The sequence below is a fragment of the Populus nigra genome, chromosome 4, assembly GCF_951802175.1.
Source record: "Populus nigra chromosome 4, ddPopNigr1.1, whole genome shotgun sequence".
Lineage (NCBI taxonomy): Eukaryota > Viridiplantae > Streptophyta > Magnoliopsida > Malpighiales > Salicaceae > Populus > Populus nigra.
The window spans coordinates 6,996,792-7,016,939 of record NC_084855.1 but is presented as its reverse complement, the minus strand read 5'-3'; the positions used below and the strand labels follow the sequence as shown (position 1 = coordinate 7,016,939).

The window sequence follows — 20,148 nt, the reverse complement described above, 5'->3', positions numbered from 1 at the left end:
TGATTGAATTTAAAATTGGTATGAATGAAATCACATCGATAAAACCTTTCATCTCTCATTTAAAAAGTAGATGAGATGTAATAAAAAGTTTTTAATAATTTAACATAACACAATGCTGTTTTTTTTTTTTTAAAAAAAAATCTCCATACAAATGACCAATAATTTAAAAAATGGGAGCACCGATTCGTTTTTTTATAAATAGTGATAGCCCTCTACTTAAAATAGCTCCAAACACACGGCACTTGATGGTTTGGAAATGCCTTGAAGGGCTGGTTTTTCGAGGCTCCATTGTAATAAGGCCATATGACCATGGGTCTTTTATATGTAGACACGGGCATTTTCGCAAAAAAAAAAAAAAAACGGAAAGTTATTTCTTTCTGAAAAAATAAACCATTTTTTCTTTAACTTCGAAACACGGTGTCCTTGCTGGCGGGAAAAGCAGAAACGAATACTGAATCCACGCGGCAAGCGGTGCAAGCCCCCTCGTAATTATAGAAACAAAACAGGGGTACATTTGCCAAATGAAATGTCTCGAGCTACTATTATTTTGGCCCCAAAAATCACTGTCCAAACCTTTCCCACCTCAAAATTCAAAACCCTAGCCCTCAGAATCCGCCACGCACAGAACACTCGCCATTACTCCCTCGCTAGCTCATCAAAGCAGCACAGCGACATGTCGCACTTCGGCCGATCTGGTCCTCCAGATATCAGAGACACCTTTTCTCTCCTCGTCCTCAACATCACTTTCCGTATTTGTCCTCCCCTCCTCTCCAATTTCACTGCTCTCTCTTATTTTTATAAGAAGACATCGATAAGTCATAAATTACTCTCCTTTCTCCCTCGCAGGCACCACCGCCGACGATCTTTTCCCTCTCTTCGACAAGTACGGCAAGGTAGTTGATGTATTTATACCTCGCGATCGAAGGTATATAAATAAACCTACACATACACCTTTATATGTGTCTGTGTGTGTGTGTTTAATAACGATCGTTTTTTATTTTTGAAAGGACTGGAGAATCGAGAGGTTTTGCCTTTGTGAGGTATAAATATGCTGATGAGGCACAAAAGGCAGTTGATAAACTTGATGGTTAGTGTTTTCACTCTTTTTTATATAAATTTTTATATGCACTCAAATTGTTGTGTTCATTTTTTTTTTGAAATTTAGGGTTTATTAATTTGTAACTTGGATTTCTCTCTTTGTAGGGAGAGCTGTGGACGGGAGAGAGATTATGGTGCAATTTGCCAAGTATGGTCCTAATGCGGAGCGAATGTGAGTAGTTAAAAACACTTTTAACTCGGTTTGAGTTTATATAATGTGGGAGAAAAGGGTTAATTGGATGCTTGCTTGGTCGATTATTGTGGTTATATTGAATAAGTTATGATTCTTCTAGCATCCACAGTTGTGTTGTATTTGGTTGGATGATAGTTTGAGAATTGTATTATACATCATAATTGAATTATACTTGACATAATCTACAATTTGGATTAGGTAATTAATTGTTATTGATCGAAATGAGCACTATTTTGCTTGTAATTAGCAAGTAACCTTGTATATTACTCTATTTTAATTTCTTGTTTTCAGGTTATTTTAGAGGGAATCTTTCTATTTGTTCTTTTTCACTTCTTTGAAATTATTATCTTTCTATTCACCTGGGCATACTTTTTTCTCTGTTTCCTTGTTTTCAATTTCAAATTTCTACTTCTGTTTGCTGTATTGTTATCTTGCAATAGATTTTTTTTCAAACTGATTAGAAAGTTGTATTTTCTTCTTTAAGTAATCGTTATGCCAGGGTTTTTCACCTTCTAATTCAGTTATGCTGTTTTTATTTTCAGTCGGGATGGGAGGATAGTGGAATCAACTTCAAAGATAAAGAGTAGGTCCAGAAGCCGCAGCCCTCGTCCAAAGTAAGGATCTTGCTCGGATTTTTATTTATAAGATCAAACTTTGACTTTCTGTTTATATTGTGAAGATTCAGGTTGAAATAAACAGTTAGGAGGGGATGCTATTGCTCGTGCAAATTGATTCCACCTTGAAAGCTTGTAAATGTGACTCAGTGTATTGTGGTTTCACTGCCTGTGATGTCTCGCAAACATTTTTCAGGTATCGGGATGGCTACAGGGACCGGGACAGGGATTACAGAAGGAGAAGTCGCAGTAGAAGCAGGGATCGATATGAACGGGATGGGAATCGAGGTAGGGATAAAGATTATCATCGCCGAAGTGTGAGTTGCAGCCCTGATCGCCGCAAAGACCGTGGTAGAGGATATTATGAGGAACGACGCAGTCGGAGCCTGTCTCATGGAAGGTACGAGATCATTCTTATACTTTTCCCATCATCCAAATTGCTTGTAAGTTGTTTATCTGATTGGAAACTTGATTGATGTTGGCATGCTTTCCCTGCTTGGCACAGCCCTGATTCTCCAAGGAGTCCTCCACGCAAGGCTCATCTCAGGGATGAAAGTCCTAATGGACACAATGATAACAAACACTCTCCTACTTCAAAGAGCATCTCTCCTCATGATGAACCGGTGGATTCTTGAGCCTATTTGCAGGAAGATCTGATACTGATGTGAGTCCCGTGCTTTTTGAATGATTGGTTATATTCTTCAGTAATAGCTGAACCCTTAACATTATGATTTCCACCTGTGCAGGAGTGGTGGGAATTCTGCTCTTTGAGTGGCGTGTCCCTACTTTTGTAAGAGTAATGACATGCTAGATTATCTTTTTGATGGATGAAACATTGCATGTCAGGTTTAATCAATTTATGCTTTTGAAGGTTGCATATTTCAATGTTCAACTTGCTGCATTACTTTCCAAAATTAGGCTTGATGGAAGCTTTCGCCTGCCCTTTTTGCCTGATGCTGTCTCAGTCTCCCAGGTGTTTCTTGCTCATTCACATGCTATTGCTTTTGCATTCCAGCTTAGTTGCTTGCAATTGCTGAAACTTTACTGCCCATGGGCGGATTCCTTTCCCTTTCCTCTTTTGTTCCTTCCCACTGCAATTCCTTGGTTCATTACTTCCCCCTTGAGTTATCTCTCATTCCATTATGATTGCCACACCCAATTCTATTACTAAATGTTTAATTGTGGATCGTTTATATTGGCCTTAATAGTGTTTTTGGGAAGTGTGAATGACAACGCCGCCTCAAATGATTTGATATCAATGCTGCCCAATCTGCTCTTCTAACAATTTTACTATGACAGTCTTGATTTGGCTTGGTGATGCTGTGGTTTTTACCAATTACTTCTGGTACTTCACCAACCGATAGTAATGCATGACTGTTAAGTTCTGGATCTCTTTTCTGCCCAGACAGCAAGATTTTCAAATTTTGTGCTAATTACTGAACTGAGAGTTAAAAATTGTCACTACCATATTTGAATATTTTGATTCTCTTAATGTAGAATTTGTCTGGATGAGGCTTTGGTCCTGGAGCCAACTTCCACTGGTGAAGGGTTTAGTTTCCATTGACAGATTGACTACCAATGCTGCCTGCCTTCTCCATTCTTTGGCACGTTTAAACGGAAGGGGAAATTCAGGGCAAAAAGGATCGATCCAAATCCAAAATAAAATGAAAACTGGTACCATTTTTGTCGTTTTGTTTGGATTGTACATATTTATTAGTATCAACAGGGCTGCAAACAAAGTGCTTTATCTATGCTTGAGAAGCTCGTCTGAAACTCGTGAATCATTAGGATGCAATATTGAAGGATCCCACGGAGCAGTGCTACCTTAAATCGAGACAAGGGGGAAGTTAATTCTACCAAAAGATATTTTGTATTACCCACCATGAATGTGCGATTTGGTTCCTCGTGTTCTTTTAGGTAGTGTAGGTAGTGTTTGGTTCGGAGTAGCAACTGGCTTGGGATTTCCTGCAACTTCGCTGGAGGTATCGCTAGAATGAACCTTGCCTATTCAGTTTTCAAAGGCAGTCTGCGGATGCTTCATTATCATCGTTTCCTGGTCTCTCATGTTGGTCCTGCCATAAATGAACTCTTTGGTTCCATCTCACGCGGATCAGTCAGGTCTCCAACTCATCTATCTTGATTTGTCGTTTAATCAGATGCCCAGGAATACTCCAACCTGAAATCAGCCTCCTTGTTGTAAATCAGTTAACTGGTTCAGTTCCTCAAGAAATGGGTTGATTACGGTCCGTTCTGAACTAGTTTTGCTTGGCAACCAGTTATGTGGTCAAATGTCTGCTTCATTGGGAGATTTGAGGTGTCTGACTTTTCTATTTTCGCACCAAAGTAACCTTTCTGGTTCCATTCCACCGGAAATGGGAAAGTTTTCCAATTTAGTTGAACTTTACGTGGATACCAATTATCTATCAGGACACATCCCTAATAAGATCTACGAAGTTAATTATGTTCTTCATGTACCAAAATCAACTTTCTGCTCCGAGTCCCGATGAAATCAGATACTTGAAGTCCCACCAACAGCTAAGCCTCTTCGGAAACCATCTTTCCGGCTCTTTCCAGCAGCAATTGGTGGCCTGAGAAATTTCACCCATCTTCGTCTCTACAAAAATCGACTTTCTGGCTCCCTTCCTGAAGAGCTAGGAAACTTGGAGTCTTTTGTTGATCTAGAGTTGGGCAACAATCAATTGAGCGGCCCGGTTCCTGCTTCAATTGGTAATTTGACCAACCTGGAAGTGTATTCTTCGCAACAACCTACTCTCCGGCTCTATTTCTGAAGAGAAGGCATATCTTAAAAAAGTTCGTTTTGGCTTTTGCCAAAAACATTTGCCAAACTCAATCACTTCAAAACTTCTGTCAATAACAACAAACTCACAGGTCCAATCCCCAAAAGCTTGAGAGATTGCAAAAGCTTTGTAAGAGCCCACCTGAAGTAAACCAACTGGCTGGAAATATTTCTGAAGATTTTGGCGTCTATCAAAACCTTCAATTCATGGATCTGAGCCACAACAAACTCCGGTAAAATCTCATTTAACTTGGAAAAATGTCCAATCTCATGATAGATACCTACAGATCCAAAGTAACCTTCGATATGGGAGCTTCTCTTGAAGCAACAAGCTTTTCATCTAGTTGCCACCGAAGCCACGAAGGGTTTTCTAAATTGATTTTTTTCTGCGATAAGCTCCAATTGCATCATAGTAATTACAACAAAAAAAAAGGTTCTTTTATATACTTATCCTTATTAGTATTAGTATCAATTGTTTCATTATGAAAATTTTTGCAATTAAATGGATTATGAGTGTGTTTGGTATTGCGGTAGCTGTTGTGGTTTGAAAAAAATTGTTTTATAAAAAATACTTTTAGTTAAGGTTGATTTGAAAAAATAGATGTTTGGTTAAAACTGATGTTGAAATTGAAGTTAAGCAAAAAGTAGTTTAATCTGTTTAGTTAAGAATACTTTTGAAATTGAGGTTATAAAATAATATATATATATATATATATATTGATGGTTTTTAATTTAAAATTTTATAGATTTAACTATTGATATTATATAATAAAATAAATAATACTTTATATAAAATATTTTTTATTGTTCCATTAAAATATCTACAATTCTACAAATGCTACGTCATCAAGCGATCTTTGTCTAATTTATGTAGTTAAATATTGAATAATATTAAATACTAGTTTTTCAAATAAAATACAATTAAAATAATTTTTATTTTATTGGATTGAACCCGTTTTAATATATTTTAAGTTTTGAACCGAACCGATTTGGCCAGAATAATACAACATGCTACATTGTTGATGCAAACAGTGCAGCATGTACTATTCACACTAATTAATTTGCGTGAACAGTGCAGCACTGCAGTGTTCACACAAATTAATTAGCATGAATAGTGCAGCAACATGCTGTACTGTTGACGCGAATAGTGCAACATGCTGCACCATCCACGCAAATTAATTGGCATGAACAGTGCAGCAATTTGCACAGCACTGTTCACACAAATTAATTAGCATGAATAGTGCAACATTAATTAGCATCAAAAGAGCAACATGCTGTACTGTTGACACGAATAGTGCAACATACTGCATTATTCACGCAAATTAATTGGCATGAACAGTGCAGCAATTTGCTTGATGTGTGAAAGCATGCAACAGAGAAGAAAAAACGCGACAGAAAGCATGTAAATTCTGCTTCAACAAAACCGTGTTTTCAACGCAGATAATGGTAGGTCCCACGTATAAAAATCACGGCTTATTTCTTAACCAAACACTATGTTATCACTGTTATATGCTAAACGCAACCACAAACTCTTAGCCAAACAGACTCAATATCTATTTGCTTAAATACCTTGATGATTCCTGTTTGCTGATACACAGAGCTCCATAAGCCTATCTTGAGTTGGCACCAAGGATAATGTGGTTCCATCATACAAAATTCTAGCATACGGAATTTCTCAGGCCGGGCAGAGATCTGAAAGGCCCTTGTAAATTCCAAAGCCTCTGTGATTGCGAACATCTTCCTCTAGTCCTTCGACGCATATCTAATAGAAATGGATTCCTCTGCCCCGGCTGGCTGGCGTGCCTTCTCTTACGGAAGCAGCTACTCCGGATAGAATCGTCCGCTGTTGAGAGATTCAAGTAGATATTTTCGACTAAAGGAAGAGTTCTGTCTTTTCTCTCGGGAAGTGGTTAGCCACCTTGAATATTGCAGGAAACAACATTAGCAGTTGGATACCTCCTGAGATTGGAAATGCCGCTCAGCTTCAAGCACTTGATCTTTCTTCAAATCAATCAGTAGGGGGGTTCCAAAGGAATAGGAAAAGTTAAATTTGTTGAAATATTTAAATGGAAATCAAACTTGTTCCTTCAGAATTTGGATTATTGAATGATCTCGAGCATCTGGAACTGTCTGAACAGATTGAACCAGCCAATTCCAGGATTTTTTGAAAACTTCCTTAAACTTATCTACTTGAGCAGCAGCAATTTTTTGCACATAAACCCAATACAGTTGGGGAAGTCAGTGCATTTGTCCCAGCTAGACTTGAGTCACAACTTTCTTAGCGGAGAGATACCCCTACAATTAAGCAGTTTGTAGAGCTTGGAGACGCTTAATCTCTCCCACAACAATCCTTCTATTTTATTCCAGGCAGTTTTGGACAAATGCGGGGTTTATCGATATATCCCACAGCGAGTTGCAAGGTTCCATTCCTGACAACAGAGCCTTTCAAAAAGCTTCCGCAGAAGCATTACAGACGAAAAGAGATGTTCAAGGTATACAAGCATTCCATGAAGCACAAAGACAAGTAAAAAAAGGGCCCTGTAATCTTGTTTCTACTCACATCCCTCCCTCGTTTTGTAGCATCATTACTTCTCTCTTTCTTCTTAGTTCTCTTTTATTCACACAAATGAAAGAACTATACACCAATATATTAGATGTTGAAGATACAATTCAAATGAAGAACTATTCACCAATATATCATCAAAGAATACTAACAAAAAAAATTCTTAAAAATGGTTCCAGTATAGCATTCATAAGAGCCTAAAATGTAACTGGGACATTTGTTAACCCAAATAACCTTACCTTGAACTCATAATGTCCATGGTAAGTTCTGAATGAAGTTTTCCCTACATCATCTTCATGCATCGTTACTTGATAATAACTTGATCTGAGATCCAATTTGAAAAAAAAAATGTTATCCATGTAGCTCATCCATGAGATCATTAATTATGGGAATATAAAACTTGTTCTTGATTGTCAAATCATTGAGATGCCTGTAATCAATGCAAGATCTTCGGGTGTTATCCTTATTTTTCACAAGGAAAACTTAAGAAGCAAAAGGACTCCATCGTGTAACATCTCTTTCACCAATCATTCAATCTTTTCTTTATGCACATAAATTTTTTTGTAGTGTTTTATATTAACTGGTTTAGACCCAGGAATAAATGAAATCTTATGAACCAAGGTTCTTGCTAGTGGTAATTGTGTTGGCTCTGAGAAAAATTCTTCAAATTCATCCAGTAAAGCCTTGGCTGCAGCATCTTGCACAACCAGTCTTGGTTCTTCAACTGCCTCTAATGAAAAAAAATTGTAATGTTATCCCACAATTAGCTTCTTTCAAGCTTTTATGTATTTTGGCAGCTGCAATGCACTCATTAACGACTTAAGTTAGTTCTTCAGACCTTTCAACATATTCCTCCACACTTTTTTTTACACAAGTTTGTTGAATCCCTCCACTACATCTCTACTGTCAAATCTCATGTAAAGAGCCTTCATAAATTCTTCCCAACTGGCTAAATACTCTCCTCCACACAAAAATCCTTTATACCAAATCTCTTTCGTGCCGTCCAAATATAATGAAGCCATCTCCACCCATTGTTAGATTGAAATGAAGTTCATTTTGAAGAACTTCTCACGTTTCCTTATCCAACATCTTGGATTATCCCCACAAAAGGCTGGTAACTATACCCTAGACAAGTTCCAGTATATCTCCTCTTTGAATTTCTTGATTTCATGTGCCCTCTCTTCTTTGATTAACTCTGTGATGAGAAATGGGTCCATTAGAATCCATGCTAGACCTACCTTCTTTATCAACCTTCATGCCTCTCGTAAGTATCTTTAAGATAGCTGCAATAGAGTCCAACTTCAATTTGAATTGTTAATTCTTTTTGGCCTGATTATCTGCCATTTCTTGTAGTCTTTCATGTAGTTGTTGCATTCGCTCGTCCTCTACACGTTTCACCAATTGTTTTTATGTTGATCTTACTATGGTTTCAGTAGCCGTGAATCGCTGGCTCTAATACCAATTGTTTTCCTTAACAAACAAGAGCTTATAAGAAAATTGAGGGAGGGAAGTAGAAGAAATTGAGAGAGAGATATAACTAGCAACTTTCATGGCTAAGTGATCATAACTTTGTTGTTGCAGATTGGCTGAAAAGAATAATGGGATAGCAATAAGAGATACAAGCGGATGTTAAGTCGTTAACCATTTTAACATACCGACTCGAAGAAGAGAGAATAAGAAGCGCTCTCAAGAAAGAGGCCTGGCAAGAGTTAAAAGACCCAGATCATCAAACCTCCAAGGACTACAAAGTATGGAGTTTTCATTAAAAAGCGGGCCTGAACCTGAAGCTATGGAAACTCAGAACCATGTTTACTGTCTTAAATAAGTCAAATATTCAAGGTATCAGGGAAATTGAAACGCCCAAGCGGAAGAGAGTAGAATCTGTAATGAAATGTACGTGTAGCTCTCTCTCTCTCTCTCGGTTGAAAGTATTTGGATTAATTTTCCTTTTTTGATTTCAATCCAAATAACTATAGTTAAGTTCTTTGGATTGAAATCCATTTTTTCCGATGCATATAATAATATCACATTATATTTTGTTAGATCAAACTCGAAATCTAATATGAAAAAAAACTCAAGTTATTAGTAAGTGGGGCTAATCTAAATATATAATTTTTTTTTAAATTATATTATTTTAGTTTATTTTTTTGGTTTTGTTTAAACCTGATTTGATCAAGTCAATTAAATCATATGTCAATTTGTTAACTCATTACTCAAGTTTAACTTTATTAATTTTAAAACTAGTTTAAAATAAAATCCAATCTAGATTGGATTTCGGGTTACATAATTTACCGAGTCAATCTATATAATCAGTTTAATAACTATATGTCATATAAAAGTTATATTAACTTAAAAAAAAGAAAGTAAAAAATCACAAAACTATCAAGGATTTATTTGCAGAATTCCACCTTGAATTTTTTTTCTTTCACTTCAAACAGATTGGGCTGTTGCCGGGTGTAAAATATTAGAAGTAATTGTACCTACAAACTTCATGCTTGAAATTAAACAAACACAAAAGAATAACAAAAATGAATTTTTCACGAATACAAGTCAGGATTTTGATGCCTGAGATTTTTCTTTATGTATCACATGGCGAGATTTAAAGATTTGAAAAGTACCTCGAAGACACATTTGACTTGTTTTCAAAGTATTATTGATGAAATCCTACAGGGTACAAGGCTTCACCTCGTATAATGTAAGGTTTCAAGCATAGAACGGCATCGGCATCTTAAAGAGTGTATTTTGTTATGAGAGTGAGTGTCATTCTTTATTAGAGCGAAGGCCTCTATTTATAGAAAGACCAAATGGTCACTCCGATAAATAGACTTGTGACATTTTTATTTTTTAAAATATTTAAGGATGTATTGTTGATGACATAATGTTATGATTAATAGACAAATATTGTGTTTTATGTGTCAGCTTTGACCATTAAATTGATGAAGGTTGATTTATTGTTATATCATCTATTTTTTATTTTATTTTATTTTATTACAGTTACATTAATGGGCTGCAATCGTGGTTTTCATGAAAGCGAGTTTTTGTTACATCTGACTTAAAAAACCACTCAAAAGTCAGCTGAAATGAAATCCCAATAAAGATCGAGGAAGGCAACCAGTGGTCGAGTGTTCCCAAACAGTGGTCAACCACTGATCAATTTGCTCTTGGTTTTAGTCAGTAAGAAGTTTAATTTTTTCCCCTTATAAATACTTCTTTATGCAGATCAAGCTCTCCATCAGTGCATATCCCTCTTGAAAGGTCCTCCTAGCAATGTGAGCCTTTTTAGATAGGAACCTTGACAAATCTTTCACAACTTTCCTTATGTGAAAACAATCTTAGTGTTGGGACATTCAAGCAATCAAACACACACAAATTTACGTGGTTCGGCAACTTGCCTACTCCACGGAGCTACTGGTTTGTATTAATCAAACTTGAAACAATACAATCAAAACAAGGAGGAGGAGAAAATTCTTCTCAACTCAACTCAACTCTCCCTAGCTCTCTCTCTGTGTTTCTCTCTTGTTCTCAATCTGTTCTCTCTGCTACGTCTCACATGTCAGCTCTCAATAGCACCCTCTATTTATAGCTGATATGGGAGACAATCTTCTTTATTTAGTCAATTATGGTGGCCACCGTTTTCTTTGTTTAGGCACCCACCATTGACTCTTACCATGCAGCCATGTTTGACAGCAGCCATGCTTGACATGGCTGCCACTACCACTATCTTGTGTCCATACATAACAATCTCCCACTTGGACACAAATGGTGCTAGATCTGTCTTTTAATCTCTGAGACCAACTGAAGCTTTACACAGCTTCAGTTTATCAAGAGTAACTCCTTTGGTTAACATGTCAGCTGGATTCTTGCTTCCGCAGATCTTTTCTAGCATCAGTTGCTCCTCGTCTAGCAATTGTCGGATGAAGTGATATTTGATCTGAATATGCTTCGTCCTGGAGTGAAATGCTGGATTCTTGGCAAGGAAGATTGCACTCTGACTGTCGCTATACAAAGTACCCTTTTTCTTCATCTTGCCCAATTCTTTCAGAAAACTCTGCAGCCATACGATCTCTTTTGCAGATTCTGAGACTGCAACATATTCAGCTTTTGTTGTTGAAAGAGCGACGATCTTTTGCAAGGAAGAACTCCAGGAAACAGCAGTCCCTCCTAGAGTATATACATATCCTGTAGTGCTCTTTCTGCTATCAACATCTCCTGCTAGATCAGCGTCTACAAAACCTTCAAGTTTCAAACCACCAGCTGTGAAAGTAAGACATGTCTCTGATGAACCTTTTAAGTATCTCATGATCCATTTCACCGCCTCCCAATGTTGTTTTCCAGGATTGCTCATATATCGGCTTACAACTCCCACTGCATGGGCAATGTCTGGTCTAGTACAGACCATAGCATACATCAAAGAGCCGATAGCTGAGGCGTATGGAATCTTATCCATGTATCCACTTTCTAGCTCAGTTTTTGGTGACTGGTCTTTGCTGAGCTTGAAATGATTCCCCAGAGGTGTACTTACTGGTTTAGCATTATCCATACTAAACCTGTTGAGAACCTTCTTGACATACTCTGTTTGTGAAAGCTTTAGTATGCCTTTGTCTTGATCTCTAATGATTCTCATGCCAAGTATTTGTTTAGCAGCTCCCAGATCCTTCATTTCAAACTGTTTTGACAATTGTTGTTTCAGCTTGTCAATCTCCTCAATGTTGGATCCTGCAATCAACATATCATCCACATATAATAGTAGAATGATGTAGGAGTTGTCAAAATGTTTGACATAGCAACAGTGATCAGCCTGGCATCTTGTGTATCCCGAACTACACATGAAGTTGTCAAACTTCTTGTACCACTGTCTTGGAGCTTGCTTCAAACCGTATAGGCTTTTCTTTAGCTTGCAGACTTGGTTCTCCTTTCCTCGTATTTCAAACCCCTCTGGTTGTTGCATGTAAATGTCTTCCTCCAATTCTCCATGAAGAAAAGCTGTTTTTACATCTAATTGTTCAAGATGTAAATTCTCTGCTGCTACTATCCCCAGAACAACTCTGATTGTTGTAAGCTTCACAACTGGAGAAAATATCTCAGAGTAGTCAATCCCTTTCTTTTGTTGAAACCCTTTTACAACAAGTCTTGCCTTGAACCGTTTGCTTCCATCATGCTCAGTCTTTACTCTGTAGACCCACTTGTTTTGCAAAGCCTTCTTTCCTTCAGGTAGTGTGGTCAGCTCCCAGGTTTTGTTCTTCAGCAACGAACTCATCTCATCCTTCATGGCTAACTCCCACTTGCTTGAGTTTCCATCTTGTAAGGATTCTTCATAACTTAGCGGCTCACCACCATCTGTCAGTAAAATATAATTCAGTAGAAGTGTGAACCGTTGTGGGGGCTTTATAGTCCTTGAAGACCTGCGAACATAAACAATTGGTTCACTTGGTTCTGCATCGTCTTGTGTAGTGGCGGGTACAGATGTGCTTGAATCTTCTTGTAAAGACTCTTGAGTTGTGTTTTGCTCGGTAACATCGGGAAGGCCTTCAAACCTTATGAATTCAGATTTTTGTGGACTTGTATCTGAATCAGTCATATCTGTTTCTGCACTTGATCTGTCTTTGTACAAAACTTTCTCATTGAAGATCACATTCCTGCTTCTGATAATCTTTCTGTTCTGATTATCCCAGAACCGAAATCCAAATTCTTCATCTCCATAGCCAATAAAGAAACATTTCTTGGATTTGGCATCTAGCTTGTTGCGAGCATCAGAATCTATATGCACATAGGAAACACACCCAAAGACCTTTAAATGAGAGAGTTGTACCTCTTTTCCTCTCCATACTTCCTCGGGCAATCTGAACTCCAAAGGAACTGATGGTCCACGGTTGATCAAGTAAACTGTAGTATGAACTGCGTCAGCCCAGAATGTTTGAGGTAGCCCTGAATGCAACCTCATGCTTCTAGCTCGTTCATTGATGGTCCGGTTCATTCTTTCAGCAATGCCATTCTGTTGTGGTGTGCCTGGAATGGTCTTTTCCATTCTGATACCATTAACAACACAATACTCCTTGAAACCTCCATCAATGTATTCTCCTCCATTATCAGATCTTAAGCATTTCAACTTCAAACCTGATTCATTCTCAACCATAGCCTTCCACTTCTTGAATGTTTCGAACACATCAGATTTATTTTTCAGAAAGTAGACCCATACCTTTCTGCTGAAATCATCAATGAAAGTTACGTAATACCGAGAACCTCCAAGAGATGCCACTGGAGAAGGTCCCCATAAATCTGTGTGCACCAGTTCTAGCTTTCTTGGTCTTAAGGCCCTGCCAACCTTTAAGAAACTGAGCTTCTTCTGTTTTCCAAGAACACAGCTTTCACAAATGTCTAGATCAACATTTTTAAGCTCTGGCAGTTTTCCCTTCGACTGAAGTATCTTCATCCCCTTTTGACTCATATGGCCGAGTCTACAGTGCCATAGTTGCGCTTGATTTTCTGCTTCAGTAGAGGCAATAATATCTTCACATCTTGTGGTCATATACAGGGTGCCAGTTTTCTTTCCACGAGCCAAAACCATTGCTCCCTTTGATACCTTCCACATACCTCCAGAAAAAAGGATTGAATGACCACTCTCATCAAGTTGTCCGACTGAGATCAACTTCTTCTTGAGTCCAGGAACATGCCTTACATTTTGCAAGTTCCACGTAGATCCATTCATTGTTTTGATCTGCACTTCTCCAATACCTACAATCTTCATTGGTTGTCCATCGGCCAGATAGACTACACCGTGATCTCCAGCAACATAGTTTTGCATCATCTCATGGTGTGGTGTACAGTAGAATGAAGCACCAGAATCAAGAATCCAATCATCAATTGGACTTTGTACAGCAAGAATCAAAGCGTCTTGCACCTCATCTGTGGTAGCGTTTGCAGAGTCAATTTCAGGTTTTTTCGGTTTTGTGCAATTCCTCATGAAATGACCAGGTTTGCCACAATTCCAACATTCAACCTGCTTTCTGGGTCCGGACTTGCTTTTACTTCTGTATCTTGATTTGGATCTGCCTCTAGATAATCCTCTATCCTGTCTCCTCCCTTGAGTGTTAATGTTGAGAGCTGATCCTGAACTTGAACTTTCACCTGAGTCTTTCCTTCGCACTTCTTCAGCTAAAATCAAGTCTCGGATGTCATCGTATTTCAGTTTGGATTTTCCAGCTGAGTTGCTCACGGCTGTCCTCATACCTTCCCAACTGCTTGGAAGTGAAGCTAGCAAAATGAGTGCATGGATCTCATCATCAAACTCAATCTCTACAGATGACAATTGATTTGTGATGGTATTAAAGTTGAGATGTTGTGTGACGGAGGTGCCTTCTGTCATTTTCAAGTTGACCAACTTCTTCATCAAGTGCACTTTATTGTTTGCCGAGGGCTTTTCATACATCCCAGACAAGGCTTCCATTAGTCTTGCAGTGGATCTTTCTTTCGTAACATTGTGAGCAACTCTTCTTGATAAGGATAGCCGGATAATACCCAAAACTTGTCTATCAAGAAGCAACCAATCTTCTTCTGGCATATTCTCCGGTTTGCTCCCCAAGAGAGGAAGATGAAGTTTCTTCCCATATAAATAGTCTTCAATTTGCATTTTCCAATATCCAAAATCTGATCCATCAAATTTTTCAATTCCCGCAGCCTTTATTTCATCTGCCATTTTTACTATATCTCTGATTTGAATTTGTCAAATCTGACCTTACAGATGTGTCCGGAACGGCCAAAACTATTAGAAACGACACTGAGATCACCCCAATCGGACTTCGGATGGCTCAGATCTTAACAATCAAATTTTTGGTCAACGGACGGTGCAGATGAAGCCGTGTGTCAGGCCAGAATAGTGTCTGCGAAGCACTGGATCAAAACCCACTTTTGATGACGTGGCAAGATGACGTGCCCTCCACGTAGACCAACTAGGACCCACTTTGCTGACGTGGCAAATGCACGCGCGATTCTTGCTGGCGTGGCAGTATCTGACGTGGCTGCTGACTGGTCTGATGACGTGGTCGTTGGCGTGCTGAGGTGTCAGGTGACGTGGCAGGAGACTGTACGATTTGGCTGGCGTGGTGGATGACGTGGCGGGTCAACCCGGTTCAGATGCAGGTATCCGGGTAGAGACGACGCGTGGAGAGCGTGCTGCGCGTGGGCGCGCGTAGGCAGTGGCTTCGTCGGCGCGTGTGGGCGCGTGTGGGCATGCAGGACGTCGGTTCTTCGCCGGATTTTCACCAGTGAATTCGTCTTTCCTTGCTCTACACGATGGTATGTTAAAAAACACGTTTTGAGAACTTTGATTTTTGAATTTGGATCAAACACCCTCCTTTTCAAGAACAAGCTCTGATACCAGTTGTTGGGACATTCAAGCAATCAAACACACACAAATTTACGTGGTTCGGCAACTTGCCTACTCCACGGAGCTACTGGTTTGTATTAATCAAACTTGAAACAATACAATCAAAACAAGGAGGAGGAGAAAATTCTTCTCAACTCAACTCAACTCTCCCTAGCTCTCTCTCTGTGTTTCTCTCTTGTTCTCAATCTGTTCTCTCTGCTACGTCTCACATGTCAGCTCTCAATAGCACCCTCTATTTATAGCTGATATGGGAGACAATCTTCTTTATTTAGTCAATTATGGTGGCCACCGTTTTCTTTGTTTAGGCACCCACCATTGACTCTTACCATGCAGCCATGTTTGACAGCAGCCATGCTTGACATGGCTGTCACTACCACTATCTTGTGTCCATACATAACACTTAGTGGTGCAATCCCTCCTTCAATAGGGAGCTTGAGAAATTTGTCCATTTTGTACTTTTATAGCAATAAACTCTCGGGTTTCATACCCCAAGAAATTGGATCAGCGAAATCTCTTAACCAGCTTGATTTGTCAAATAATTGCCGAACTGGCACAGTTCCTGCTGCTATCAGAAACTTGACACAGCTATCGCTTCTTCACCTTTCTGAGAACCAACTGTCTGGTTCTATACCTCAGGAGATAGGAGCCTTGGAGTGCCTTTCCGTGCTCTCTTTGCATGGAAATAATATCACTGGCACAATCACCCACTCGATAGGGAAACTGAAAAACCTGTCCACTGTCTTCCTTCATAACAATAAGCTCTCTGGTTCCATACCTCAAGAAATTGGATTCTTGAATTCTCTTGAAATGCTTGATCTGTCAAATAACAGTTTAAGTACTAGCCAAATTCCCGCTGCCATTGAAACTTTACACAATTATCACTCCTTAACCTTTTTGAGAACCAACTGTCAGGCTCTATACCCCAACAAATTGGACTCCTAGCATCTCTAGTTGTTCTTGATTTATCAAATAACCATATCAGTGGTAGACTCCAAGCATCTTTAGGAAACTTGGGAAATTTGTCCCATCTTTTCCTTCTCAAACATTTTTTCTGGCTCCATTCCTCCTGAAATCAATAATCTTACACGTTTGAAGATTTTGCAATTGTTCAGCAACAGTTTCATTGGTCATTTGCCACAAGATATATGTCTCGGGGGATTGCTTCAAAAATTTTCTGCAGCAAGCAACCATTTCACGGGTCCCATTCCTAAAAGTTTGAGAAATTGCTCGAGTCTGTTTAGAGTGAGACTTGAAGGTAACAGTTTAATTAACAGGAAATTTAACTGAAGAGTTCGGAATATACCCTCACTTGGGCTACATAGATTTGAGTGACAACAACTTATTTGGTGAGCTTTCATGGAAATGGGGGGAGTGTTACAGCCTGACAAGTTTAAAACTATCAAACAATAATATCTACAGCCTGACAAGTTTAAAACTATCAAACAATAATATCTCTGGCCAGATACCGCAAGATCTTAGAAAGGCAGCTCGGCTTCATGTTCTTGACCTTTCACTAAATAATCTAGCTGGGAAGATTCCCTAGGAATTTGGGAAGATTCCCAAGGAATTGGGGAAGTTGACAGAACTGTTTCAATTTACTCTTAACGATAATCAACTTTCAGGTGACATTCCTTTGGAAATTGGAATGTTGGCTGATCTTGAACATGTCAACCTAGCAGCAAACAACCTAAGCGGTTCAATTCCTTCTGAAATTGGCAACGCGTACACTTTAGAAAGTCTTGACCTCAGTTGGAATTTGCTTGGAGGAGAGATACCACAACAACTTGGAGATATAAAGGTTCTAGTTCTACAGATTTTAAATGTCTCCCACAATATGTTGTCTGGTTCTCTTCCGGTTCCGGCCACTTTATCCATATATACACGAAGCTTGACGGCGGTGGATGTATGCAACAATGAGTTAGAGGGATTGATTCCCAACAGCAAAGCCTTTTATGAGGCATCTGTAGAGGCATTTAAAAATAACAAAGGTTTGTGCGGAAATATATCTAGTTTGAAGACCTGCCCCTCGTCACTGAGCTACAATCTGCGTCCAAAAGGGCATAGCAAAATCATTATTGTAATTGTTGTCCCTTCTGCTTGCACACCTTTTCTTCTCCTCGGCATTGTTGGAATCTTTTATTCTCTTTGTCGAAGTGTGCAAAAACAGAAAGACGAGGCAAAGCAAGCAGAAAATCAAAACATCTTTGCAATATGGAGCTATGACGAGAAAATGGTGTAATATCATTGCTACTGAGGGATTTAACCCCAAATTTTGCATCGGCGTAGGGGGACAAGGAAGTGTTTATAAGGTTGTGCTCTTGACAGGATAGGTTCTTGCTGTGAAGAAATTTCATTTGCGATTTGCTGTGAAAAAAACTGCAGGACTGCCAAATAAAAAAGAAACTAGAAATAACTCATGGTTTGACAATATATTTATATTTACAGAAATGAGAAGTTTTTATTTTTTATTATATCAAAATAGAGTTACATAATATATATTTATAGTAGATTTTAAACAGAAAACCTAATGTCTAAAAAATTCTAACCATTCAAAAAATATTAATAATTTTTTAAATATTTTTTTACTATACCGCAATAGCGTGCCCCTCGCACCCGCAACCTGGCAACAAAACAAGAAACAAATACTAAAAAGACAGATGCCATCATTCCCCTCCACTCCTGTATTTGGCTATTAGCCATAAATTACAACACAATTGGATGGTCAGTTTGCCAATTCAAGAGCTTTTATTAGTGAGATTCGTACCTTGACAAAGACACGTCATCGCAATAAATAGTGAAACTCTACGGCTTTTGTTCACATCCGCGACATTCATTCTTGGTTTATGAGTTCTTGGAACCTGGAAGCCTGGAAATGTTACTTAAGGGAGATGAAGAGGCAATAGCATGTGATTGGATTAGGCGAATAAATATTGTTACAGGAGTGGCTAATGCTCTTTCTTATATGCACCATGACTGCTCGCCTCCAATAATACATCGTGACATATCAAGCAAAACTATTCTGTTGGACGGAGAATATGAGGCTCCTGTCTCTGACTTCGACACTGCTAGGATTTTAAAGCCTGACTCATCTAACTGGACATCCTTGGCGTGCTACTAAACTTAGGTTTACATTTTCTTGGGATCGTAACTGTTTATGGATAACTGAAGACTACGCTTAACAGGCATCCCATATAGCTATTCATCCTTTCTATGCTACAAAAACAACATAAAAACTGACATCATAACTTACCATAAAGAATATAAGAAAAAATCTTCCCTCGCAGAGCTTGCCTACACAATGGAAGTGAATGAAAAATGCGACATATACAGCTTTGGAGTGGTATCACTAGAAATACTTATGGGAAGGCATCCGAGCGATCTCATCTCGTCATTGACTTCATCATCCTCGGCGACAAAAATGCCCCATCATTTACTGCTGAAGGATTTGTTGGATGGACGCCTCTTGCCTCCTACACGTACAGCAGCAGAAAAGGTAGTCAGAGTTGCGAAAATAGCATTTTCATGTACAGATGCTATGCGTATGAGTGAATAATTATGGTTGGAAACAATTATTAGGTTTTTAGATTAATTCTCCTGGCGTCGCATATAATAATGTATTTTAGCCGCTTTTTTTTTATCAGTTTTAGGTTTTTCTTTCTAGTTTTTCTCGTTAATAGTAGAAAATTAAAGGATAGTAATTAAAACATTAACTCAGCTCGAGCACAGGCACGAGCCCAGGTTCCCGGCTCCGGGCACAAGCTCTAAAATATCCAAATGTATAGACCCTCTACAGCTGCCTTAAAAGACAATATATGGATCATATGGTGAGATGAGTGTTTATTTTTTTGTGCAGTGAAAAAAGTAAGTTACTGTAAAGTTCACAAATTAAATGAGTTATGTCTGTACGTAGCTATAAGATTAAATACATCAAAGAATTTGGTAATTATTTGTTGTGTTAAATTGTTAGTAAAATTATAATTGTTATTTATGGATAACCGAAGAGTACGCCGGCCAGACCGAGTTTTAAAATTGGCTCTTTACATGAAAAAGAAGAAGAGGAGGATTTTAGCTATCGTGTTGGAGCTGCTAAAATTAACAGATCATATGCTAAATTAATATTAGTTATAGTCTCTTGGCTTTTGTTTTGGCTATTGCATTGAAGATGCTTTAAGAGAAAGAAAACCGAATTAATAACATACAAATATACTGTGCGGATAAAACATGAAAACTCGCTTTTCTAACCAAAGATACGTGCCCTATCAAATTCAGTGGATATTATCCGATCAACTAGAATGAATTAATTTTATTCTATTCAATGAGTAATATATATATATATATATATATATATATATATCAAATCTTGTTCGAAATTTAATTCAAAAGGTATATACTTATATATAAAATATTTATAGTTTTTAAATTTTATTTAATATGTAACTATTTTAATATTGATGTAATACACACACATATATATATATATAATATTTATTATTTAATAAA

The 20,148-nt window shown here is 38.2% G+C and overlaps 1 protein-coding gene and 1 pseudogene across 5 annotated transcripts; both read left to right on the top strand.

Moving 5' to 3' along the window:
* Positions 1-511: 511 nt before the first annotated feature.
* Positions 512-4,879, top strand: LOC133692866 (serine/arginine-rich splicing factor SC35-like). Of its 5 annotated transcripts, XR_009842002.1 has the most exons (11): positions 512-749; positions 847-925; positions 1,008-1,087; positions 1,204-1,270; positions 1,834-1,905; positions 2,102-2,305; positions 2,411-2,569; positions 2,652-2,695; positions 2,777-2,878; positions 3,114-3,281; positions 3,403-4,366. XR_009842002.1 is itself a non-coding variant. In XM_062114029.1 (8 exons), the coding sequence occupies exons 1-7, from the start codon at positions 527-529 to the stop codon at positions 2,538-2,540; spliced, it is 855 nt and encodes a 284-aa protein (XP_061970013.1). In that variant the 5' UTR covers positions 512-526; the 3' UTR covers positions 2,541-2,569; positions 2,652-2,784. The 5 variants fall into 5 exon arrangements, 1 of the variants encoding a protein (XP_061970013.1); XR_009842003.1 differs by lacking the exon at positions 3,114-3,281; XR_009842001.1 differs by having other exon boundaries at positions 2,777-3,281.
* On the top strand, positions 2,633-19,201 carry LOC133690554 (probable leucine-rich repeat receptor-like protein kinase At1g35710; annotated as a pseudogene).
* The last annotated feature ends 947 nt before the right edge of the window (positions 19,202-20,148 follow it).

Bases quoted from the DNA above. Each gene is read 5' to 3' on its own strand.
- LOC133692866 (XM_062114029.1), top strand. From the start codon at position 527: ATGTCTCGAGCTACTATTATTTTGGCCCCAAAAATCACTGTCCAAACC. The intron at 926-1,007 runs GTATATAAATAA...TATTTTTGAAAG, and splicing joins TTTATACCTCGCGATCGAAG to GACTGGAGAATCGAGAGGTT. The intron at 1,906-2,101 runs GTAAGGATCTTG...AACATTTTTCAG, and splicing joins AGCCGCAGCCCTCGTCCAAA to GTATCGGGATGGCTACAGGG.